The sequence below is a fragment of the Arachis ipaensis genome, chromosome B02, assembly GCF_000816755.2.
Source record: "Arachis ipaensis cultivar K30076 chromosome B02, Araip1.1, whole genome shotgun sequence".
Lineage (NCBI taxonomy): Eukaryota > Viridiplantae > Streptophyta > Magnoliopsida > Fabales > Fabaceae > Arachis > Arachis ipaensis.
Window position 1 is genome coordinate 106,072,545 of NC_029786.2, and position 26,787 is coordinate 106,099,331.

General features: G+C 37.4%; 3 protein-coding genes and 1 long non-coding RNA gene across 9 annotated transcripts in view; 2 read left to right on the forward strand and 2 right to left on the reverse strand.

Moving 5' to 3' along the window:
* LOC107626292 (putative disease resistance RPP13-like protein 1) overlaps positions 1 to 7,900 on the reverse strand; it is a 10,613-nt gene extending 2,713 nt beyond the window's left edge. Inside the window, exons 1-2 of one of the 2 annotated variants that reach the window (XM_021116600.1) lie at positions 7,264 to 7,900; positions 1,001 to 3,289 (exon numbers count right to left, since the gene is read on the reverse strand). In XM_021116600.1, the coding sequence (XP_020972259.1) occupies positions 1,001 to 3,289; positions 7,264 to 7,382 (2,408 nt within the window). In that variant the 5' untranslated portion in view covers positions 7,383 to 7,900. The remainder of the gene's footprint in view (positions 1 to 1,000; positions 3,290 to 7,263) is intronic. The other variant, XM_021116599.1, reaches the window with a different exon arrangement.
* Positions 1 to 26,787, forward strand: part of LOC107626291 (ABC transporter G family member 22) — a 53,229-nt gene that overhangs the window by 14,125 nt on the left and 12,317 nt on the right. The window lies entirely within an intron of this gene.
* LOC107626296 (putative disease resistance protein At3g14460) lies at positions 8,473 to 16,948 on the reverse strand. Of its 5 annotated transcripts, XM_021116615.1 has the most exons (5): positions 16,840 to 16,948; positions 16,677 to 16,743; positions 9,892 to 13,458; positions 9,599 to 9,745; positions 8,473 to 8,927 (listed from the first exon to the last, which is right to left on the reverse strand). In XM_021116615.1, exon 3 carries the CDS (start codon positions 13,455 to 13,457, stop codon positions 9,909 to 9,911), a length of 3,549 nt encoding a protein of 1,182 aa, XP_020972274.1. In that variant the 5' UTR covers position 13,458; positions 16,677 to 16,743; positions 16,840 to 16,948; the 3' UTR covers positions 8,473 to 8,927; positions 9,599 to 9,745; positions 9,892 to 9,908. The 5 variants fall into 5 exon arrangements, with proteins under 5 accessions (XP_020972274.1, XP_020972270.1, XP_020972273.1 ...); XM_021116611.1 differs by lacking the exons at positions 16,677 to 16,743; positions 16,840 to 16,948 and having other exon boundaries at positions 9,892 to 14,158; XM_021116614.1 differs by lacking the exons at positions 8,473 to 8,927; positions 16,677 to 16,743; positions 16,840 to 16,948 and adding an exon at positions 8,934 to 9,129 and having other exon boundaries at positions 9,599 to 9,665; positions 9,892 to 14,159.
* LOC110269099 overlaps positions 16,840 to 26,787 on the forward strand; it is a 20,558-nt gene continuing 10,610 nt past the window's right edge. Inside the window, exons 1-2 of the long non-coding RNA XR_002358193.1 lie at positions 16,840 to 16,945; positions 19,859 to 19,863. This is a non-coding gene — a long non-coding RNA (uncharacterized LOC110269099). The remainder of the gene's footprint in view (positions 16,946 to 19,858; positions 19,864 to 26,787) is intronic.

Sequence of the window (26,787 nt, forward strand, 5' to 3'; positions counted from 1 at the left end):
AAGGGAGGCAGGCAACCAACCTTCCTTTGGGAGACACTTCACACTCTCACATTCACCTTCAATCCAAAGATGAATAAGCCCTTGAAATTGTGAATTCATGAATGCTGCAGTGCTCACTAGTTTCTCGCAGTAGCTGATTCCAAGATATCTGAGGCTACGGTGTGGAACCCCGGGAGCACACAAATCGATCTCTGGGCAACCCACTAATGAGAGACGCTCTAGCTGAGGTGCTGCCATCCATATCGTCGACACGGATTTCAAACTCCCACAATGCTTGATCCATAAATAACGGAGACCTGAAAGAGAGCGTGACACCACAATAGACTCCATGTTTCCACAGTACTTGATGTCAACACGCACGAGATTCGGAAAGGAATCCAACAAGGAGAAGGACGCAAGTGAATCACAGCTGCTACGTATGTATAGTTCCTGAAGTGAGTGGTGTTGGCCATCCATTTCGAATTCTAATTTTCTGCAATCCCGTATCCTCAACTCTTGTAGTGATGGGGGAATAGCACTCACTGGAAACCATATGTGGGAGGAACAATCTGAGATGGATAAAGAAGTGAGGCAAGTCAGTTGCGTGTTGGTAATGGCCTCCACCACGGACCCCACTAGATTCTTTCCTGAAATTGAAAGACTGGTAATCGCAGGTGCCCTTGGAACACAACAACTCAGCTCATCGCACTTGTCAATCTGAAGTGATTGCAAAGATGGTAGATGAATGGGCAAATCTCCTCTCAACATCGGACACTCACTTATGGTGAGATGCCAAAGTCGAGGAAATGCATTCAACACCATTGAACGCCACTCCTTCCAGCAAGGCATTGACTTAAACAAAAGAGTTTCAAGCTTTTGAAATGGTGGTGTCTTCACACAAGATTCATCGTTCTGGTAAAAGTAAAACTCAGCACCCACAATCCCCACACTTTCAAATTTTGAAATTTCAAGGTGCTTCAAAGAGGGCAATTGTCCAAGTGAAGGAAGCATACAACAATTCCTGCAACCATCCAGCATTATTTTGGTGATGTTGCGGTAGGAAGAATGTCCCAACCAATCTGGAAAGGTTGTACCCCTGTAACCAGAGATATATAACCCTTTCAAATTAGTGTGAGGTCGTAACTTGTCAAGTATATCTCTTTCCATCTGGGAATCAACTGTATTCTCCTCTTCATTCGATGACCAAATTAACGTTATAGAATCAATGCCATCCTTATCGGACATTCTTGCCTCCAAAGCTTCACTGCTGTTCACCACATTCTCCAATTTGCCAATGGAAATTGATCCGTGTAGATCTGCTAGTGCTCCCCATTCTGTGATCTTGTTCTCTTCATGTTTCCCAACAACATAGTCGCTTAAAAACTGCAAATTTTTCAACTTGCTCATGCCTTTTGGCATCTCATGCAACTGAGTCCCTCTAATATCAAGATGGCGCAAATTTACAAGACCTTTCATGCCAACAGGTAGCATTTTCAGATTATAGCAGGAATACAACTTCAAGGTCTGCAAATTATAGAGGTTACCCAATGACTCCGGCAATGTCACAATGTTGGTCTTGGACAGATCCAAGTAACGCAAATGAATCAACTCACCTATTGAATCAGGTACTGACTCAAGAGGAAAGCCGTGGAACGACAACGCTCTCAGGTACTTCAACTGTGACAACAAGATACAAGGTGCGTTTTCCATGTTAAATGGGATCCATAACTCCAAATTGATTTCAAGAAATGTCCTTATATGTTTTATTCCGTCACAAACTCCCAACAGTTTTGAGATTGGATAATTGCCTTTAGCATTGTGGGACAAATGACGAGTTTTAATATCAATCTCAACTGTATTCTCAATCTCTTCTGCTCTAAAATAGAAATCTCCAGCAAACATCATTGCCAAATCATGCACGAGATCATGCATCACAAATTTATTTTTCCAGGTAATACTATGAGGTTGCAAAAATGATCTCGCAATTAATTCATCAAAATATTTATCACCAACTTCTTCTGGAGTCTTTTTCCCAACTGGTTGTAAAAAATTCTGAGCCATCCATAACAAGATCAATTCATCTTTATCAAATTCATAATCCTTTGGATACAACGAACAATAAACAAAACAATCTTTCAGACATGAAGGAAGATAGTAGTAACTGATTCTTAATGCTGGAATGAGTTCGCTCTCATCTTCGGACAATTCCCAAATCTCACTCTTCAATATACGATTCCAATGCTCGACATCAGAATTTCCATGCAATAAGCCTCCTAGTGCTTGAGCTGCCAAGGGCAAGCCATGACACTTCTTTACAATATCTCTGCCGAGCTTTTCCAAAGTTTGATTCTCCATAGAGTAAGTGGAAAGACATGCATGTTTTGAAAATATTAACCAACAATCTTCATCCGACAATAAACTTAGTTCATAAGATGAAATAGTCTGTGCCGCAGAAGCCACCTTTGTACTTCTAGTAGTTATGAGAATTTTGCTCCCCTTAACCCCATTCTGAAAAGGTTTTAGAAGCCTATTCCAACTACCATAATTCTCATTCCATGCATCGTCCAAAACCACAAAGAATTTCCCTTCGGATAATCTCTTCTTTAACTCATGCTGAAGTAAATTCAAATCATTCAAGTTACAAGGACTCTTTGTTATTGCCTCAATTATAGTCTTGGTGACCTTAATAACATCAAACTCTTCGGACACACAAACCCAACCTCGAAAATTAAAGTAGTTCTCCACTTTATCGTCATCGTAAATCAATTGGGCCAAAGTAGTCTTTCCAATTCCGCCCATACCCACAATGGAAATCACAGGTATATCACCATCACCAGTGTCATCATCATTCAACAACATTTTCACTATGGCCTCCTTGTCTTTTTCCCTACCATATATATTAGAACTTCCAACGAGAGATGTTGTGATCCTCCATGACATGTCCTCCTTAGGAATTTTTGTGAGACCAAGAGTGTCTTTTTGCTTCACAATAGACTCTATCCTATCAATGATTTCCTCCATCCTGTTTGCTATCTCCCTATCTTGCGAATTGAGAAAACGAGAGAAGAAGGTACCTGAATCCTTCTGAGTGGCAGCTTTGGTGAAGACATCATCCAGCAAGTCATCAGCAACATACATAGCAGCTTTGAGACTATCCAGCCAGTCCTTGACAGCTCTCTCCTTGATCTGCTTCTGCTCAGCATCAATGAGAAAGGCTTGAACAGCATAAAGATTGGTCTTCAACCTTTCAAGCAGCTTCTGGGTAAGCTTCTTCCCTTTGATCCAGTTGGCAACTTCAGGTGAGGACATCCTGTTAAAAATAACACTAAAAGTGGAAGACAGAACAGCTCCACCAACAAGTGCTGCAGCCATGTTTCTCAAGATCAAGTGATAAGATGAGAAAAAAACTGAGAAAGGCAAAAGGAAACAGATTTAGTTTGCAATAAACTCGGTCAATGTCAACAAGAGTAAGGAAACATTTGCAGGTAGTTAGTGAAGTATATTGTGGTATGCTGATATGAACCTAAAGATCATTGGTCTTCAAGGCAAGTGGTTATAAAATAATACATAGAAATTTCCCTCTTGTTGGACAAAGGATGTTGCCGATTATTATTTTTTAATATAAGAGCTTGACTTCACCTACTCCAAAGACACAATGTTCCAAGTCCACTACTAAACAGTGCAATGCAAGTTTAATTGCTTGAATTTTATACTAAACTTGATGTTAGATAAAAGAGATATATCTGTGTTAGTAACAAGTTGAGACAGTTAATAGTGTGTTGCAATTTATGTTATTTAATACCAGTAAATTAGCAGCAAAATTTATATGCATTTTTTTATCATTAGGAAAACTTTCACTCTTCAATCTTCATTCTTTCAATTTCCTTAGTTTCTCATATTCTTTAGTTCTACTTCTTGCTAATTTATCTCAAAATTGCTTGTTATTATTAAATTTAACCCTTTCTTTAATAGTAGATAACAAACACCGATGACAAGAAGGTCAAGCTAGGACAAAAGGTACGAAACAATGCAAGTACTGTTAAGTATGTCAGACAAAGTAAAAGAGTATTCAAATATAGTGCTTACTCATGTTGTGTCTCATGAACAAAAAATGTTGACATTCATGCCTAACAAAATAAAAAAGAATGACTATAAAGTATAAATAATGAGCAATGACTTGGTGCACTGGCAAACTATACTATGAAATAGAGGATGAAATCTAGTGCATGACGCATTTTTCACAGAGCTACTTATTTTCCTAATGATTCTTTCTCTGTTTCAGATAAAATAAAACAATTCATGGAATTTTAGTTATCTTATTAAACATAAGAACTTGACTTCACCTACTCCTATAAAAAATGGTCCATATCCAATAGGATGCTCCTGCAGGAAGTTTTTCTTCACATTTCCTTCGGTCTTTTTTATGCTCAGTTTAAAGATTTCGAAAATAAGTGTTAACCACCAATAGTTATTCCCATTTTATTCATCTGTGCACTAAACTTGATCCTAGAGACATATATCTGCTTGTTAGTGATGAGTTGAGACAATTAGTAGTGAGTTACTCTTCTATCTTGCATGTTGCATACTGATCTTGCAAAATTAAGGAATTTAAAGATGAAACTTAGGTGCTTTTTGATATTTTCAAAATACTCTTGACATCATACACTTGATTTTTATTTTTAATCTTACAATGAAATTTACACACTCCATTCTGTTAACTCTTCTTTAGTTTCCAACACCTTAATCTTCATCAAGAAAATAAGATATTTTCAAATCATTTTTTAAAATTTTAAAGTATATTTTTAATGTTAGACAAATTAAAATATATTATAATTATAACCCAAAAAAGTTGACAATTTTTCCCAAGGCACATTCAGTTGATCAAGTACAATCATTGTAACGAAAAATCAGCATTCTTAATTAAGTGATTGCTCATTCTAGTTAACCAAAAACATTACTTCTTTATTCTGATAGAAATAAGCAATATATAGTGTTTAGTCATCATATTTTACAAGGACAAGTATGACATCATGTTTCCATCTTACACTTAATCACACCTAACCACTTCTATGGAAGAATTTGCCATTCTCAAGGACCTTGAAACTCAAAAGAACTTCCAACTATTGCACCAATATTGAATTGAGTTTCTCATATGAGCTGTATCCTTCAAGGGAAGATTTTATCATCTTATTAACAGAACAAGAGAAAAAACAGTCAGTATAGTAATTAAACATCAATGTACATGGTGTCAGGAGCAAAAGTTGGCAAAAGATACGAGAAAGACTTCCTTGCACACAGCAGCAGAAAGTCCTTCAACTACCATGTTTTGGCAAGAAGAAATTAACACTTGACCCTAAATTTTTAGCAGAGTTCCCATGTTCATTTCTTGGATCCAGTACATGTCTTTCAACAACCACACCTACAAACTGTTGTAAGTGGGATCAAATTGACAGTGGCTTTAGAGATATAGCTGCTCTTATAGCCATGGTTTTGGCTATCGTCTCTTGGCGTTTCTTTCGTGGCGGCACATGAAGCTTTAATCCTCCAGAGCATCAGATCATTGATCCAAGCATAGTAAGCAGCAGCCTGGATTGGAAGAAAGTACTTAGATTTTGCATGAATAGTGATATTGGATGAATGCTCAAATTATAAAGACAATTGCATTGATGTGTTACCGTCCAAACTTGTATATATTGATTGTAATTTAGCATGTTCAAAACACCAAAATGCATGCTAGATTTTATCATAGGCACTTCAATGTCTTTTTTAGAACTCAGAGGTTGCTTTTCTTTTTTTTTTTTTTTGGGATTTTTTTTAAATTTTTTTTCTGTTTTAAAAGTCTCTGAAAATGTTTAATTGAATGATGGAATTAGAGGGGTGTTAAACTGTTTGTAGCTGCACTTAGTCAAAATTTCAAACCAAAAGCATAGCTATAATTTGGTGTCACAGTTTTCGTCAAAATTTCATAATTTCCATCCATGTCTATTGGCTGGTTTCCATGTCAAGATAATTTATACCTCCAGACAATAATCTCATGTGAAGTGCTTGACAAATATCAACTTATTAATGCCATTGAAAAAGGAATGTAATACAAGTTGACCAAGTTATTAATGTGGAAAAAGAATAACTTGAAATGGTGAAAGACTGGCAAAGAATAAACAATGACTCAAGAGAGGAAAATGTTTAAGTTTCTTGGTGCACTCAGTAAGAAGCTTTTGTGCTTCTTCATGCATGATGCATATTTCACATGGCTTTTATATAACTTGAAGTATGTACTTCTCATCATGACTCAAATTCTCGCCCTTGAGTCTCTCGGATCCTGTGCCATGGTTTTCTACACTAAATATTCATCAAGTGAAGTATAATATATATGATTCTTCATCCTAGTTAAACATAAACTGTAACTTCCTAATCTTGATAGAAATAATCAATAAATAGTGCTTAATCTTGCATGTTGTGTATCAAGATCAACAAGATAGTAAGTATAACAAAGTCATCATTCCATCTTACACTTAAAGTAAGAAAGCCATTGGATAGGGTATTATGACCAACTTAATCTTAGTTAACTGTGTATTATGCCTCGTCCAAGTGTTCTATACCAACCAAGCAAGCTAAGCAGCATGGTATCCATAACTGGTGACTTCTTCTCCAACCCTGCTTGAGAAACACATTCAAGATGTAGGAAAATCCAAGCAAAAGAAAGGCCAAATTCCAATCATGTATTTCCATTTTCTACTTTTATTTCCACTGTTTTTGATTTTCTAAAATTTCGTGGGAAAATAATAGAAAAAAAAAAAATTGTTTAGAATATGTGAAAATGTTTCATATTATCTTAATCATATATAAAAATAAGGCATAATAGCTTTTACTATTTTTTTTATAAGAGAGACAATATCTTATCTTTAAATTTTCTTACATTTCATGAGTTTAACTTCATTGTAAAAGGAGATTGTTCTGGTTTTATTTCTTTGTATTACACATTCCATATCAATTTACACAAGTGCATACTACTGTTAGCCTTTGTTTTCTCCTTTTTCTTCTTTCTTGCCAAAAAAGAAAATGCATAATTATTCCTGATTCTGTTATCTCTTTCTCATGTTGTGTACTAAAAGTCTAAAATGAACATGAGCAAAGATGCAACTATAAATTTGATAGGAGGTAATTAGAGAAGCATAATAGAAATAAGGCTAGTTGGCTAAGACTTTGTTGTTGTTTTCTTACAGTGATTGAAGAAGTTACAGTATAAGTGTTATGCAATATGAGGGAAAATGACATAACTCATACCTCCGTAAAATCAATGGATGATCTAAGACCTGGAAACAGTATAATTTCTTCTCTAATCTGCATATGATTTGATCTGCTACAAACTGCTTCATTGCCTCATTCTTCTCTTCCAATTCCATGAATAAAAAAAGAAACACTTATATAGTACATATTGTGAGATTTTAAGGATCCTAATTTGCAAGAGAATAAAATGAGGCCATTAAAGAAGATTAGGTGGTTTACAAATTATAGAAGCACATGAGAAAAAGTTTTCAACTGTGTTATTAGTGGTACTCACTAACCCACTATTCCATACCTTCCATGCGAATTGGCAGAAAAGAAGGAGCTTTAACATAAACATTAAGCATTTAAGCAAGAGAGAATACAAAATCAAATAGCACAGCAAGAAATGAAGACCAATAGAGCCAGAGTTTAAAACATGCAATCAGCCACTATAGTTGATAGCACATAGTAGTGTCTTAATTTTTTACATTTTGATCACAATTTTCTTTGAAACAGTATGTATTAACTGTATGCATAAAATTTCCAAAGGTGCCTCAGTTAACCTAAATCATCCTTCCATAACTTCAGAATAGTTATGTGAACGGGAAAAATATCAGGTCAAAATTAGCACACTTACAAAAATATTTAATGACATACTGTTAAGTAGAATTAATTTAAATATTCATGAAATTAGTAGGACCAAAAGAAAACTGTGCTCTAGAAGTTTGACTTGAATTGTATTTCTTTCTTTATTGTCAGTGGAAATTAATAGCACTGATTAGTACAACTGATATACCCTTTGCAATATAATGTAGTGTTAATAGAAACAATTACAGATTAATACAATCTACAAAAAGTTGCCAACAAAAAATTCACAAAATATCACTTACTAAAAATTTCCTATAAAAGAAAAATGATATACCTTTTTGACATATTCAAATACTTATAGAGCACTTAACAAAATCTCTTGTATCTAAATGTATAAAACCATTGACATGATACCCTTAATATTTTATCTTCAATAAGATTCTCCTGCTTCATTCTCTTAACTCTTCCTTTTGCTTTTATGTCGTAGTTTTCAGCACCTGTACCTTCATCATGTAAACAAGATCTTTTCTAACCATTCTTTTTAAATTTAGAAACTAAATGGTTTTTTTATGTTAGAATAAGAGAACTTATTATAATCATAACCCAGAAAAGATTTGCAAGTTTTCTCCACACTTGAATACTCTCTACTTCAAGTACAACTAAGTTAGCCCTTTCCATGTTACAACTAATCACACAATACTTACTAACATAAGAACTATGAAGTACTTAAAGGAAAGGAAAGCATACACCACAAACAGTGAGTGAACAATATTTGTAATTCAAACTCAGATCAAATGGAGATCTCAGTGACCATGATATCAAGTTTCTTTACTGATTCCTAGCCACTTCTTTCGAAGCAGTCGCAGCGCGACTTCCATTCTCCTCGAGAGTGTCCGTTTGGCATTCTCAAGGATCTTGAACCTCATAAAGAACTTCAAATTGTTGCACCAATTGTGATGCCTATCTCAGAGCACTCCCTTCTTTGCTTATCAGCAGCCTCAATCTCAGTTCTGCCTTTGGATAAGCGAATCTTGAACTGTTTCCCATATGAGCTGTATCCTTCAAGGATATACTGTACACTTCCCCCACGGTAGCTTATCAACAGAACAAAAGAAAAAGCAGTCAGTGTTGTAATAAACTTCAATGTATAAGTTGTCAGCAGCAAAAGTTGGGGAAAAAAAAAAGAAATACATGAAAGAAGTAATGCAATGCAGGTGTTTAATAGTTCATAACACCACCGAAAATACCACCCTTACATCTGGCACGCAAGAAGTACTTTCTAGCTCCAAACAAAAACTACATGAGAATAGAAACCGTGCATGTAAGGAATGGTGCAATGAATTAACAGCACTAACAGCAATGAGGAGTTAGATTATACCTGAACTTTATCTACATATCAGAGAAACAAAAGCACCATTCATTTTTCAACCATGAACTATGGCAAATTTTGTTTAGATAAATCAATCATCTTGCGTGAACTTTCTTTTGGTAAAAAGGCTCAAAGAAATAGCACACTTCAACGAAATATAAAAGAATTTAGAGCCAATCATATAAGATTCTAGTTTTTTCAATTACCACTAACATCATTCTCTTATTGAGGAATGCATCAACAATAAAACGAAAGAAAAGAGAACAAACATTAAATCAAAATAATATACAATACTTTGCTGCATAGTTGATGGTATGCAACATATGAAGCACTGTAAGATACAGCATTCTTTCTGAGTATTCAAACGGAATATTAAATCAAGGTTGGAAGAAGAACCTAATTTCATCATGTCCCAACTCCCATGCCTAAGGGTCTGAAGCAAGTATCAAAGCATGTAAGAGTACTGCAATGAGTGAATAGTCTTGATGCATCAAAAGCAAAAATTTAACTGCAGACTTTTATCTTGTTGGCTCCATGGATAAGCTGTATGAGAGTGTACAAAATGTTAGCTGTGTTGGTAAGGAATGATACAAGACATTAACAAGAATGTAGAGTAAGAATGTTGTAAAGCAGATGAAGAATGAAAAACTAGTGAGTCACTTTATATGCATAGAGAGAGAAACAGTTACCTGTTGAAGTTGTTAGATTACGAAATCCACCTGTCAGCAACTTGAATGGCGGGGATGTGGGAGATTTTGGGCCAAAGCTGTGGGTCCTTCATCTCGCACCGTTTACCCAGTAAAGGGCTACCACTGATGCTGAGTTGTTTTAGAGAGGCAGGCAGCTTTTCACCCTCCATATTCTCCAACTTGGGACAATGATAAATAGATAATTCATGGAGGGAGGTGAGGTGGGCAAGTCCCTTGCATTCCAACGTCTCCACACTAAAAATGAAAAAAAGTTTAAGAGACTCAAGGGAGGCAGGCAACCAACCTTCCTTTGGGAAAGATTTCACACTCACACTCTCGTCGTATCCGCCATGAATGGAAAGATCAGTAAGCCCATGAAATTGCGAATTCATGAATGCTGAGCTCACTAGTTTCTCGCAGTAGCTGATGAAAAGAGATCTGAGGCAACGGTGTGGAAGCCCTGGAGCAGACAAATCGATCTCTGGGCAACGCAGTAATGAAAGACGCTCTAGCTGAGGTGCTGCCATCCATATCGTCGACACGAATTTCATACTCCCACAATTGTTGATAGTTAGAAAACGCAGAGATGAAAGAGAACTTGTCACCACAATTGACTCCATCTTTTCACATTTCTCGATTTCAACAGTCACGAGATTTGGAAAGGAATCCAACAACGAGAAGGATGCAACTGAATCACAGCTCTCACATATCAATAGTTTCTGCAGTGACTTGTGTTGGCCATCCATTTGGAATTCTAATTCTCTGCAATCCAATATCGTCAAGTCTTGTAGTGATGGGGGAATAGCACTCACTGGAAACCATATGTGGGAGGAACAACCTGAGATGGATAAAGAAGTGAGGCAAGTCAGTTGCGTGTTGGTAATGGCCTCCACCACGGACCCCACCAGATGCTTTCCTGAAATTGAAAGACTGGTAATCGCAGGAGCCCTTGGAACACAACAACTCAGCTCATCGCACTCCTCAATCTTAAGTGATTGCAGAGATGGAAGGTTATTTGGCAAATCTCCTCTCAACACGGGACACTTCCTTATGGAAAGCTCCCTAAGTCGAGGAAATGCATTGTACCCCAGTGAACGCCACTCCTTCCAGCTAGGCATTGAATAAAAGGAAAGAGTTTCAAGCATTGGGAATGGTGGTGTCTCCAAACAAGATTCACCATTCTGGTTAAAGTATAACTCAGCACCCACAATCTCAACACTTACAAAGCCTATAATTGTTAGGTGCTTCAAAGAGGGCAATTGTCCAAGTGAAGGAAGCATACAGCAACTCAAACAACCAAACAGTGTTATTGTGGTGATGTTGTGGTAGGAAGAATGTCCCACCCAATCTGGAAATCTTGTACCCCTGTAACGCTCGATTTCTAGTTGTTTCAAATTACAATGAGGTTGTAACTCGTCCAGTATATCTCTTTCTATTTGGGAATCAACTATATTCTCATCTTCATCTAGCGACCAACTCAACTTCAAATACCTAATGCCATCCTTATCAAACATTCTTGCCATCGAAGCTTCACTGCTGTTCACCACATTCTCCAACTTGGAAATGGAAATAGATTGGTGTAGATTTGCAAGTGCTCCCAATTCTGTGATCTTGTTCTCTCTACGCTTCCCAACAACATAGTCGCTTAAAAACTGCAAATTTTTCAACTTGCTCATTCCTTTTGGCATCTCATGCAAATCAGTTTCTCTAATATCAAGATGCCGCAAATTCACAAGCTTTTTCATGCCAACAGGTAACATTTCCAGATTTCTACAGCAATACAACTTCAAGGTCTGCAAGTTGTACAGGTTACCTAATGACTCCGGCAATGTCACAATGTCGGTCTCGGACAGATCCAAGTAACGCAAATGAATCAACTCCCCTATTGAATCAGGCACTGACTCAAGAGGAAAGTTATTGAACGACAAGGCTCTCAGGTACTTCAACTGTGACAACATGATGCAAGGTGCGTTTTCCATGTTGAATGGTATCAGCGAGTACAGATTGATTTCAAGAAATGTCCTTGTATGTTTTATTCTGTCACAAACTCCCAACAGTTTTGAGATTGGAAAATTGCCGTTAGCATTATGGGACAAATGACGAGTTTTAATATCAACCTCACATGCATTCTGAAGCTCTTCCGCTCTAAAATAGAATTCTCCAGCAAACATCATTGCCAAATCATGTACGAGATCATGCATCACAAATTTATTTTTCTCAGTACTATGAGGTTGCAAAAATGATCTCGCAACTAATTCATCGAAATATTCATCACCAACTTCTTCTAAAGTGTTTCTCCCTACTGGTTGTAAAAAATTCTGAGCCATCCATAACAAGATGAGCTCATCTTTATCAAATTCATAATCTTTTGGATACAACGAACAATAAACAAAACAATCTTTTAGACATGAAGGAAGATAGTAATAACTGATTCTTAAAGCCGGAATAACTTTTATCTTGTCATTGGAGAATTTCCAAATCTCACTCTTCAATATATGATTCCAATACTCAACATCAGAATTTCCACGCAATAAGCCTCCAAGGGCTTGAGCTGCCAAGGGCAATCCATCACACTTCTTTACAATATCTTTGCCGACTTTTCTCAGAGTTGGATTTTCCATAGAGTCAGTGGAAAGGCGTGCATGTTTTGAAAATACTAGCCAACAATCTTCATCCGACAATAAACTTAAATCATGAGGTGAAACCGTTTGCACCACAGAAGCCACTTTTTTACTTCTAGTGGTTATGAGAATTTTACTCCCCTTAACCCCATTTTGAAAAGTTTTTAGAAGCCTATTCCAGTCTTCATAATCCTCATTCCATGCGTCATCAAAGACAACAAAGAATTTCAGCGTTGACAATTTTTCTTTTAATTCATGTTGAAGTAAATTCAAATCATTCAAGTTACAAGGACTCTTTGTTATTGCCTCAATTATAGTCTTGGTGACATCAAACTCTTCGGACACACAAACCCAACCTCGAAAATCAAAATTCCCCTTCATTTTATCGTCATTGTAAATCAATTGGGCCAAAGTAGTCTTTCCTATTCCGCCCATGCCCACAATGGGAATCACTGATATATCACCATCACCAGTGTCATCATCATCCAACAACAACTTCACTATGGCCTCCTTGTCTGCTTCCCTGCCATATATATTAGAACTTCCAACGAGAGATGTTGTGATCCTCCAAGACATGTTCTCCTTAGGAATCTCTCTAAGACCAAGAGTGTCTTTTTGCTTCACAATAGACTCTATCCTCTCAATTATTTCTTCAATCCTGTTTGCTATCTTCCTATCTTGCAATTTGAGATAACGAGAGAAGAAAGTACCTGGATGCTTCTTAGTGGCAGCTTTGGTGAAGACTTCATCCAGCAAGTCATCAGCAACATACATAGCATCTTTGAGACTATCGAGCCAGGCCTTGACAGCTCTCTCCTTGATCTGCTTCTGCTCAGCATCATTGAGAAAGGCTTGAACAGCATAAAGATTGGTCTTCAACCTTTCAAGAAGATTCTGGGTAAGCTTCTTCCCTTTGATCCAGTTGGCAAATTCAGGTGACGACATCCTGTCAAAAACAACATTAAAAATGGAAGACAGAACAGCTCCACCTACAAGTGCTGCAGCCATGTTTCTCAAGATCAAGTGATATCAGAGGAAAATGAGGAAGGGAAAAAGAAATGGATGTAGTTTGCAGTAAACTCAGTTAATCTCAAAAAGAGTAATGAAATAGATGCAGCAGGTGAAGTATATTATGCTCTGCTGATATAAACTTAAAGATGATTGGTCTTCAAGGCAAGTGGTACTAAAATTATTCATGGAAATTCCCACTTGTTGGACAAAGGATGCCACTGATGATTATTTTAATATAAGAGCTTGACTTCACCTACTTCGAAGAAACAATTTTTTTTTATTCTAAGGGTTTTTCCTTGAGATGCTTTCTTCCTCAAAAGCTGTTAGATGCTTTCTAAGAGGATCTTTTAATATTATGCTCTGCAATAGGATGATGGATTCCATCTGATCTGTCCATTTTTTTTTGAATGCTCCCTACAACGGCTCTTTAAGTGCAAAATGTTTATGTTCATCAATATCAATATCCACTTCTACATTTATTTACTTCTCACATACCATTCACAGTTCTATATACCAAAAACAACTGTTATATACATAATGTTCTGTCTTACATGTGTGATTTTCCTTTTGGTATAAAAAATAATAAACAATGAAGTAAAAAAATATTTATCTTTTATACCATTAAAAAATAGTACAATGCAATTTTTTTTTAAAAAAAATCACTATTCTCATTTACTAGACAAAATATAGTGTTAATTCATGTCACATGCATATGCTCCCTTTTTAATTATAGTTTCAACATAAATCTGTGTTTTAAATAAGACATTCCATTTCTATTTTGTTAATTATATGTATAAAGATAAAACACATAAACAATTTATTTACAATGTTGCACTCTTTCTGCACAGAATTTTGTTGTTGCCTGCCTTGGTTTAGAGTAGCTTATTCTGTGCCTAAACCAAGGATGTTCAAAATATACTGAAAGCTGATTAATCTTTGTTAAGTTGGATTAATCCACTATAGAAAATTTCCAACATATTTTATTTTTTATTTTTCTTTTTTGGGATTAATTGAAAATAACAAGAAGTGAACTACTTTTACAAATCTCTTCATATAACATTGATCATTTACAGTTTACCCTTCACAGCAAATCCCTCCATCCCCAATATAATACAACAACAAATATACACTTTTTTATTGTCTTGTTCTTCAGTGAAGCAATCCTATAATGAAAATTGAGCTGAGACAAAAGTTATCAGAATCTGAGATGTTAACTATATTATGCGTCATTCAAGTATTCTTAACCAACCAAGCAACCTAAGAAGCATGGTATCCATAACTGGTGACCTTTTTCTCCAACTAACCCTGCTTGAAAAACAGATTCAAGATGCAGGCAGGAAAATCCAAGCAAAACAAGAACAAAACTCCAATAGTCTGTTTTCTAGCTGTTTCCATTTTCTACTTTTATTTTCGGTGTTCTGTGTTTCTAGGATTCATTGGGGGAAAAATAGAAGATTAAAATGAAAAACAAAGTCTTTAGAATATATGAAAATGTTTTATATTATCCTAATTGTATCTGAAAATAAGACAGTGTCTTATATGATCTCTTAGGAGTAGTTTACATTTTCTTATATCTCATTTTATTTTTTTGTATGACAACAATTCATATCAATTTACACAACTTCATGTTACTGTCAGCCTGTGTTCTCTCAAACACATAATCTCTAAAACGCTAAACTATATATCTTGATTCCATTATCTACTCTAAAAGTCTTTGAGAAAAGATGTAAACTATAGAAATATTTATGCATTATTACGAGAGTGTTTTCTCCATACAAACAGATAAGTCAAACATTAATACATAATAGCACCCATGCTTCTGTATGCAACTAAGGCTAACTAGTGGTGAAAATTTCTTCTAACTACTTTTACCAACCAATAATGATGCCATTTATTCATCTCCCACTCTTTTTTTTTTTTTTCTTTTTTTAAAACAGCAAACACAAGTTTAATTGCTTGAAGTTTATACTAAACTTGATGTTAGAAAAAAGAGATATATCATAATGGTTTGCTGCAATTTATGTTATTTGATACCAGTAGACAGCAAAATTTATATGCATTTTTTTATCATTAGAAAAACTTTCACTCTTCACTCTTCATGCTTTCAATTTCCTCAGTCTTCAGATTATTTGGTTGCTAACTTGCTAATTTATCACAAAAGTTACTTATTATTAAATTTAACCCTTTTTTTATTAGTAGAGAATGAACACCATGACGAGAAGGCTAAGCTAGGACAAAAGCTATGGAACTATAAACAAGTGTAGATTGCTATTGTTATCTTTTCTCTCCAAAAAAGCTGACTTCACACTTAACAAAGTAAAAGAAAGAATGACTTCAACACCTTAATCTTCGTCAAGTAAATAAGATATTTTCATACCATTTATTAAACTAGTGATCAAGTATAATCATTTTAAGCCAAAAAATAAGCACAATCTTTACTACTTCCTACTAGTGATCAAAGTGCATAAAAGAGAACAGAGAGAACATGGTTGTATACAACACCGAATATGCCGCAATTAATAAATAGAATCTAAACTACTTTTAGAAATCATAAAACATTACTTGCCTTATTTTGAGAGAAATAAGGAATAAATAGTATCTAGTAAGTAGTGATGGTTGTATCACAAGAACATCTCAAGTATGACAACATCTTTCCATCTTACACTTAATCACACATTACTCACTGACATTCTGACATACGAACTTCTAAAAGGAAAGGAAAGCATAGAGCACAAATAGTGAGTGAAGAACATTTGTAATTCAAACTCAGAACAAATGGGGATCTCAGTGACCAACTGATCATGATATCAGGTTCCTTTCCTGCTTCCTGATCACTTCTTTGGAAGTAGTCCCAGTACAAACTCCCATTCTCAAGGACCTTGAACCACATAAAGAACTCCCAATTACGACGCTCATAATTCTATTAATGAGCAATGCCTTCGTTGCTTATGGCAGCCTCAGTCTACAGTTCTGCTTTTGGATAAGCAATATTAAATTGAGTTTCCCATATGAGCTGTAGCCTTCAAGGCTATACCATACACTTCCCCATGGTAGATTTTATCATATTATCAACAGAATAAGAGGAAAAGTTTTCAGTGTTGTATAATAAGACTTGAGTGTACAAGAAAGAAATGATGAAATGCGGGTGCTTACTAGTTCAATGATTGCACATCCTTGCACACAGCGAAAGCAATTCCTTGACTACAGAAGTTCTCTTTGTCTGCACAGGAAAACCATATGAGAATGTAAACCATGCATGTAAGGAATGATATGACACATTGACAGCACTAACAGCAGTAAGGAGTTAGATTTATACCTTTACTTTGATCCACTATGAAAGTTCCCTTTGTCGACACTGGATAACTTCTGCTCTAGAATCAGCTTTACAAATTCGAGTTACTCTAAAATGCGATGTAATTCATGTTTTATTTTATTTTTGAGTACTAATTTTTAATTTTTAAAAGAAAATTCAAAGACAACATCCTCAATGATATCCGCTTTCTCCTTCTTTCAACATCCTCAATTGCATCGCTTCCATCGTCATCCATCCGCTGTAGTTGTAAATTTAATTTGGCTTCACGCATAACTTTCACTTACATTTTTCTTTTTCTTCAATTTACTTATTTAATTTATATTTTTAGTCATTCTTCTATTCTTTTAATTCATTTCTAATATTTTAGGTAAAAAATAGTTTTGTCTTTTTTTCTTATCAATTTGATGTAAAAAATTGTTTTTTTTTATCTTACTAATTTGATGTAAAAAGAAAATATTTTTTTTATTTAATATGTGTTCTTATTTTTGTTTACATGTCTTTATTTATGGAACGAAGAAATTTCATAAATATTTTGTTAATTTTTTAGATTGCTTTGCAATAATATTTTTTTAATTTTTTAAATTATTGATTACGTAGAATATTATATTTGAAATTTGAGTACATAAATATTTTTTTAAAATAAAATAAATTATTAATTTTGTCTACCACAATATCATTTATCTTACATATTGGACTATACCAATGTATAATGAACTATACAAATGTATAATGGAAATGTTCGGTAGATCGGTTATCTGACGGTTCGGGTTGTGATCCGGGATGATGGTAAGGGCTCGTCAAGTCGTGGACTGCTGGTCGAGGGGTGCGAGGTCCCGATATCCCGTGTTCTTCGGGGAGGAGCAGGCCCATGTTTCCAGGGACGTTGTCCTACAGCTGCACATGAGCTGTCTTGGACGCGTGTCCGGGTCGGTTGCGGGGCGTATATCCGGGCCGGGTGGCCTTCGGGTCAGGCGGACCCGCAGGGATTCTGGGCTAGGCCATAACAGTGCCCCCGACGCGCCAGGAATGGTCGTGAGGGACATTGGTGGCGCGTGATTTCTTCGTTCGTGGGTTGTCTTTGGGTCGGCTGACCGTGGGAGGGACGTGCCCCCTGCGCGTGTGTCTCTTGGTTGCTGGGGCGACCGTTTTATCGCTTCGTTCTTCGCGCTGAGTATTAAATGCTCATAATGGGTTACGAAAAATTCTGCGCGCAAAGACTGTTTTACCCCTGGCCTTTTCGCGTTTTATGCAGCGGTTTTTAAACAGTTTCTTATTTCCTTGGCTCCCACTTTTGCTATTCCTCATTTTCTTCTCTCCCTGATATCCAAACCTTCTTGTTCGAGCGTCTCTGTGCTTCTTCCTTCACTTCCAGGTTCCTGCAATTAATTCAGGTATTTCCAGAATCCTTCTCTTTTCTGTTTCATTCTCGCATGCTTGTTGTATGTATTTGCTTTGCCATTTTTGCTGTTATGTGGTCTTTCAATGCTAGTTAGGGATGCTAGGTAGATGTGTTGGGGGAGGGGTACCATTCTTGGGCAGGTTTCTAGGTGATTTGTGCGATTGGTATAGTTCTTAGCCGTATTTGGTCATGATTGAGTAGAAAGGGTATAGTTTCTTGGGTTTTCCCCAGACTCCCGACCTCGTAGACTAACGGAATGGTACCCCGCTGTAGGTATGCCTCGTGTCGTCTCCCGGACTTTCCCTTCCGCGGCGAGCTATGATCCGTACGCTTGGGTAACCTCGGATGTAAAGGACTCGCCAAACCAGATGGATCTGGCGGAGTTGACGGAGTTCCGACAAGCCGGATACTTGTGCAGGGGGACAGACGAAGAGGCTAATTATGAGACCTCCGTGCCTGCCCCCCACGAGCGGCTGTACGAGATCAATCTTCACTCTCCCCGGATCGTCGATTGGATTTGGTTTTACAAAGCCATGTTTACCCAGGTCGGGGTTCGCCTTCCATTTTCCGAATTCCAGATGTCGCTCTTGAATTGGATATCTGTGTCACCGTCATAGCTCCATCCGAACAGCTGGGCTTCTATCCGCTGTTTCGAGATGGTTTGCGAGTATCTCGAGCTGCCGGTGTCGGTAGATGTCTTCCTTTTCTTCTTCAACCTTACTAACCCTTCCAAACAAGGGAAAGCAAGGAAAGGGTTCCTCTCTTTTCGGTCTGCCCAGGGTAGGAGAATATTTGGTCTGTTCGAGGACTCCTACCTTGGGTTTAAAGATAAATTCTTCAAAGTCCGTCCCGTTAAAGGTCGCCACCCCTTTTGGTTGTCCTTGGAGGGGGAACGCCTCATCCCCACTTATCGGAGTTTTGGGACAGGGTCGAATCCTTTTATTAAGGCAACATATAAGAGGATGTCCTCAGTAGATAAGAAAATAGCCGACGTGCTATTTGCCATTTTTGAAAAGAACCCCGTGAATCCTCATCTCCTCATGGGTGAACGGGAGGCCGCCAGGAGCTATATTCGTGAGTCGTCTTGTCTTGTGTTTTTTGTGTTGTTTATTACTGTTTACTTTACGTGTTCTAACGGCTGATGCGTTTGTTTGTTTGCTGCAGTGGAGAGTGACGGGTCTTGAGAACCTGATGAAGACCTTCTTCAAAGAAAGCGATGAAGAGAAGGTCGAGGAGAAAGATACCGGGAACTCGGGTGGCCCTTCTGGGGAGAAGGGGGACCAGACTGTGCCCCCTCCCCAGGATACCGACGTGTCGGGCAAGAACCCAGAAGGGGTGCAAGCTTCTCCCCCTCCCGAAGTCATCGTTGGCGGGCACTCGCCTTCTGTCAATCAGGAAGATGACGATGTGGAGCTCATCCACACCCCTAAGAGACGGAGGGCGTCTGCGAGCCCGGAGGGGGCTCTCACCATCATGGAGAGAAACTTCGATGCCACAACCTTTATTGACTCGCAGCTGATTCCTGGGACGGAGGAGCATTTTCATGGAACCGACCTAGCCGGGCAGGCGAGATGGATGTACCGGACTTTGCTCCGGGGGGCTGTGATAGCTCGAAAGGCTGAGTTTGAGTTGTCGAGAATGCAGGCTCTCCGGAGGAAGCTCGAGTCCTCTGCCAAGGCAAACAATGACTTTAAGATGCAGGTTGAGCTGTTCCAGAGCCAGTTGTCCGAGATGGGGGAGAGGCTCAAGGTGTCCGAGGAAAAGGCGACATCCGCCGAGGAGAAATTGAAGGCTTCCGACGAGACGGTGGCCCGTTTAGCTGAGCGGGAGATGACATTGGAGAGCCAGCTGAACGCCGCTCAGGGTCGGGTAGCAGTCTTGGAGAGAGAGCGTGACCAGGCCGTGTCGTCGGCTAAAGCCGCTAAAGTCGAGGTCGAGGAGCTCCGGAAGAAGCTGAAAGCGACCAAAGAGCAAGGGAAGAATGCGATCTCTATGACTGAAGATGCTTTGAAAGCCCAAGTGAAGATCGTGGCTCCTGACTTCGACACATCGGCTATTGGAGTCTTCAAAATGATCCAAGACAGCAAGATTGTCGACATGCCTAGGAAGTGATTTCCTATAACTTGAACATTTTGATGTAGATTTGTTGAACATTTGTCGCATGTTTTGTAATTTGATACTTCGTAACAGTTACGTTTAGTTGGTTGTTTGGTGGTGCGGTATTTTATAACAACACTTACTAACCGGCAAGTGCACCGGGTCATACCAACTAATACCTTACGTGAGTAAGGGTCGATTCCACGAGGATTGATGGATTAAGCAACAATAGCGTTTGATAGGCTTAGTTAGACAAACAAAAATTGATGTTGAGATGCAGCATAAAAGAGATTAAACAATATAAAAAATATTGAAGAAGGGCAAGTAATTAAGATGGGAATAATATATGGAGAAGATAGTTAAGGTTTCAGAGTTATCTATTTTTCCGGATTAACTTTTCTTACTAACTATTTTAATCATGTAGGATTTAATTTATGGCAAACTATATGTGACTAGACTCTAATTCCTTAGACCTTCCTAGTCTCCTCTAAAATTTATCAACAGCCAATTCCTTGGTCAATTAACTCCAATTAGAGGGTGATAATCAAATTCCAGTTTATATGCCACAAAAACTCTAATTACCCAAAAATAAAAGGATTATATGTCACGTATCCCGTTAAATCCAAATAATTAAAATTTAGGAGAAAATGTTTTCAAGCTGTTGTTCAAGTAAAGAGTTTTTCCAAATTTTACAGGAACTCAAATAGAAAGAGGGTCATACTTCCGTTCCACCCAAATTCATAAAATAAAAAGCGAAAACAATTCTTAAATTATAAATCCATACATAAATTAAAATAGAAAAGGTAATAAAATCAATCCATAGACAGAGCTCCTAACCTTAACAATGGAGGATTAGTTGCTCATTATTGAGAGGAAAAATAAAGATTGTAAATTGGGATGGAATGGGATCCTTCCCAGGACCTCTCTACAAAGGAAGGAAAATTTCTCCCTTTTTATAACTAATCCTAATAAATTTAAAATCTAATATCTAAAACTAAAAATTAAAATAATATCTTTTCCTAGAATTAAAATTTGAATTTAAATTTGAATTAATTTAAATAATCAAATCTTCAATGGATGGATGGGGACCACTTGAATTGTCCATTATGCAGATCGCTCATGTGACGCGTCCGCGTTGTCCACGCGTTCGCGTCATTTGTGCAGATTCCAGTCCACGCGATCGCGTCATTGCGATTTTCTCCATTCCACGCGGTCGCGTGAGCCATGCGTCCGCGTCGGTATTCGCTGGTCATCTCCTTGGCTTCTTCTCTTTCTCTGCAGAAACTCCATCAAATTCCGCCAAATGCTACCTAAAATAAACAGTATTGTACAAAACTCAAAATAGCATTCATAATGGCTAAAATATAATTAATTCTTAATTAAATTCAATAATTTAGATGCAAATTCACTAGGAAAAGATAGACAAGATGCTCACACATCACAACACCAAACTTAAACTGTTGCTTGTCCTCAAGCAACCAAAACTAATATAAGCTTAGGATGTGAATTTGCATGAGAATGAGAGTTCGATTAAGCCCATGTCTTCTCTTATAGTGGGGTTTACAACTGCAATCCTGAACAATTTTGGCATCTCACTTTATCCTTTGAAGTTCAGAATGATTGGCATCCATAGGAACTTCAGAATTCAGATAGTATTATTGATTCTCCTAGTTCAGTATGTTGATTCTTGAACACAGCTTTTTTTATGAGTCTTGGCTGTGACCCTAAGCATTTTATTTTCCAGTATTACCATCGGATACATAAATGCCACAGACACATAACTGGGTGAACCTTTTCAGATTGTGACTCAGCTTTGCTATAGTCCCCAGTTAGAGGTGCCCAGAGTTCTTAAGCACACTCTTTTTGCTTTGGATCACGACTTTAACCGCTCAGTCTCAAGCTTTTCACTTGACACCTTCACGCCACAAGCACATGGTTAGGGACAGCTTGATTTAGCCGCTTAGGCCAGGATTTTATTCCTTAGGGCCCTCCTATCCATTGGTGCTCAAAGTTTTAGATCCTTTTTACCCTTTGCCTTTTTGTTTAAAGGGTTATTGACTTTTTCTGCTTGCTTTTTCTTTTTTTTTCTTTTTTTTTATTATTAAATATTTTTTTCGCAAGCTTTGTGTTTTTCACTGCTTTTTCTTGCTTCAAGAATCAATTTTATGATTTTTCAGAAACTCAATAACATTTCTCTTTGTCATCATTCTTTCAAGAGCCAACAATTTTAACATTCATAAACTTCACTATCAAAAAATATGCACTGTTCATGTCATGTATTCAGAATCACAGAAAATACCACCACATTTAAGTAAATAAGACTATTATTCAAGGTTGCGAGAACCGGACCGGTCAATGAACCGGTAAGGCAACTGGTTCACTGGTTCAATGGTCCGACCGGGGTTCAACCGGAGTTCAACCGGTTTAATTAAATATTAAATAAAATTATTAAAAATTAATATATGTAATGCTTGATCACTATCTAGTTGTTCTATCTTCAAAAATAAAAATTTCTAATTAGTAACAACTACAATTTACAAACACAAATTTACACAAATTAAATACATTTACAGTCAATGACTAAATATTGATTGTTGAAAAGAAAAGTGAACCTGAACAAAATCACTAAATGAAGTCAATCAAAATACAATGGTTCTCACAATGGTTCTCAACAAGCAACTAGAGAGGGCTAATTCCATAATTTCTAGCCTTGAAGATGCCCACAGAATTATGTTGTAGTTGCTGATCATTTTGTGGCTGTTCCATCTAAATTCAAAATGACAGCAATCTAGAATCCAGAAAAATATATCAATCCATATAACTCATACGACATTCATTCAACATAATTAACAGAGTAGAATTGAATTTAAATTTTAAACCCCAAAATTCAACACAGCAGTATTCAACAGAGCAGAAATAAACAAAACTCAATATAGCCAAATCCAACATAGCAGAATTGAATTTATATACCGAAATTCAAAATAAACAAAATTGAAAAACAAAACAAGAATAATTAACAAAATAAAAAAAATTAATTGAAAAACAGAACAAGAACCGATGAAGCTGTCTGAGATTCTTGTCCAGCATTATGTTGTTGTTGTTGATCATTTTCTGACTGTTCCATCTAAATTCAGAATGCCAGCAACCCAGAATCCAGACCAATATATCAATTCATAGTTCAAAGTTCATACAATTTATAATTTTATATGCATTCAATAGAGCAGAATCGACAAAATAAAAAAACTAAACAGAGCAGACTTGAAAAGATTCAAAAAAATAAAAATTGAAGAACAGAGCATAACATAATTTTCAATTTCAACATGCATCAATTTTATTCTCAAATCCAACATACAAGTATACAACAAATTCATTCCACATTTGATTAATCATATAAAAAAAAATAAAAGAACAGAAGCCAGAAAAAAAAAATTGAAACAGTATACACTGAACAGACGCCAGAAACCCGATCTTACCTTAAGAGAAGAACGAAGAAAAGCCAGAAAACAACACAGCACGAAGCCACGAACAGAAGCCACAAACCCAGAAGCCCTAAACCCAGAAATCCAGAAACCCAGAAGCGGAGAAACCTAGAAGCCAGAAACGGAGAAACCCAGAAACCCAGGTGCGCGAGCGTGGGCGACGGTGCGCGACGGTGCGCGAACGTCGGCGACGGTGCCCGAAGGTGGCCGAACGTCGGGTGTTCTTCACGGCGTCCTCTAATCCGTTGTATGCAGAAGCTGCTTCAATGTTGGAGAGTGGAGAATAGATTGGGAGTGGAGCTGATGGTTGGGAGTGGCGGTGGAGGGGTCTTCAATCTTCAGTTCTTCACTCTTCAGCCTTCACTTCTTCCGGCACATATAAAAACTGGCCCGGTTTGCCCGGTTCATCGGTTAACCACCGGTTTAGCCGGTTTTTTCGCAGCGCGGTTTTGTTCATGGACCGGATCGGCTATATGATCGGTTTTCGGTTAATCGGGTTGAACCGGCCGGTCCGGTCCGGTTTTCAGAACATTGCTATTATTCAATATAGACCCACTTTCTCATGCAATATATCACTCCTATATTTTTTTTTAAGCTCAGTGAGTAATACATGAGACATCTTTTCAGAATTAAAGCAATAGGAAAACTAAACTAGTCCTAGGATTCTAACTAATAAAGGATCATGCAACAGACAAAGCAAAATAACAGAAAACCGAAACATAACATAGAAAAAAAGGGGAGGAATAAAAAATTAAAGGATCTCAACCACCTTAATTATCCTAGCGGTCGCTTTATTCTTCAGGTTGTGCTCCTTCGCGAAGATGATTCGCCTCCCTTTTGTATTAGAAAACCTATAAGCGCAGCGTCAACACTAAACTTAAAGGTTTGCTTGTCCTCAAGCAAAGAAGAACTGAAAATAGAAGAGACAAATATTAAAATAAAAAAAATAAAAGGATAAGAGAAAAAGAGAGAATTAGGATTGGGAGAGAGAAGGAAACTGGGCGGCGCAAGCGACGCGGCCGCGTGGGGCACGCGGTCGCGTGAATTGCGCGTTCTTCATAATGACGCGTTAGCGTCAGGCACGCGTCCGCGTGACCAAGTTTGTGATTTTAGCACACTTCTTGCCCCAAGCCAGCACAACTTTCTGCCCAGATACCTTCTACGTCGATTTTTCGGGTCACGCGGTCGCGTCGGTGACGCGCCCGCGTGGATAGTGAAAATCCCGAACGACGCGAACGCGTGGGGGACGCGTCCGCGTGGGCTTGTTTGTGCTAGAGGCATAATTCTTGCGCCACTCCCGCGTAACTCTCTGTTCAAATTTATTTTTCACGCACACATGATTGACGCGTTCGCGTCAATGACGCGATCGCGTCGTGTGCCTCTCTTCTTCTTCTTTTTTTTTTTTTAGCCTGAGGTGTTTGGTTCCTGTGATAAAATAGCTGCATGATTTGAAAATTAGTAAGAACTTAATAAAAATCAACTATGTAAAAACTACTACTACGAAAAACAGCTAAGAATGAAAAAGAACGATCATACCACGGTGGGTTATCTCCCACCAAGCACTTTTAGTTAAAGTCCTTAAGTTGGACATGTTGTGAGCTTCTTGTCATGGTGGCTTGTTCTTGTACTGATCCAGGAATCTCCACCAATGTTTGTAATTCCAATGGCTACCGGGATCCCAAACTAGGCGCATAACGCCTTTGAGCAAGTTGAAGCAAGTGACAAGGTCCCATGAGTGTTGATTGTGAGAATGAATTCCAGGGTCCCAAACCTTGCTTTTACACTCGTCTTCTTATGTATCACCATTGTTCTCACCAGGTGGCAAGCAATCTAAATTCTCACAGAGACATCCAAACAACCTTCTAGACCCATTCAAATTAGCTCTACACCAATTCTTGCACTTCAATTCGGAGCATGCAACCATATTGAACCTTGCTTGACAACTCTTACCACTAACCATCTTCCTCTTGCTCTTAATACCACAGAGAGCTCTAAGTTGACCATCCGTCTCCAGTAGCCCATATTCAAGTGGGAAAGTAAGGATTAAAGGTAGAAATTGTATCCACTTGAATGTTGTATTGGATGGTGATGGCTTTGGGAGAGGTCTTGCAAGCTCCACTCCCTTGTGTTATTCTTTGAATTCTTCTACCTCTTTGCAAGCTTTCTCAATTTCAACCTCTTCCTCTTGGTAGCTTTCTTCTAATTCAATCTCTTTTTCATTACTTACCAAGGGCATTGGAGGTTGTACATCTTCCTCTTCTTCTAATTGCTTGCTTATTTGGCCCATTTGCACCTCCAAGTTTCTAATGGAGGCTCTGGTTTCCTGCATAAAACTCATCATCATCTCCCAATTAGGATCTTCTTGGGATTTAGAGTTTGCCTCTTGAAGAAGATTTTGGGTGTTGATAGCTGGGACTTGCATGCCACCCATCTGTTGAGTAAGTAGATTTAATTGCTGAGTCATAAGCTTGTTCAGGGTAAGAATAGCATTCAGAGTTTCTACTTCCATAACACCCTCCTTTTGAGAAGCCTCAATATCTGATGGTGGCTCTTGATATGGGTAGAAAGATGATGGTTCTTGGTAGTTGGAAAAACTTGGAGCACTGAAGTTTCTTTGGTTTTGGCTTTGCCAACCAAAATTTTGATAGTTCCTCCATCCACCATAGTATGAATCACTACTTGGATGAAGTAGTAACCCATGTGATCTCTTTCCATTATTTTTTCTTAGCACAAAACACCAAAAAGATTAAACGCACCATGTGGTAAACAGGAAAGCACAGAAGAAAGAACAGAATTCAAAGAATTAAAATAAAACTACTAGGAAACACCAAACTTAATTTTAAAAAATAATTTTTTTTAATAAAATAAATCAATTTTTTTTTATTTTATTTTTTCGAAAATTAAAATTTAAAAAAAAATTTTATATTTTTATTATTATTATTATTATTATTTTTTATAATAAGTAATAAAAGAGAA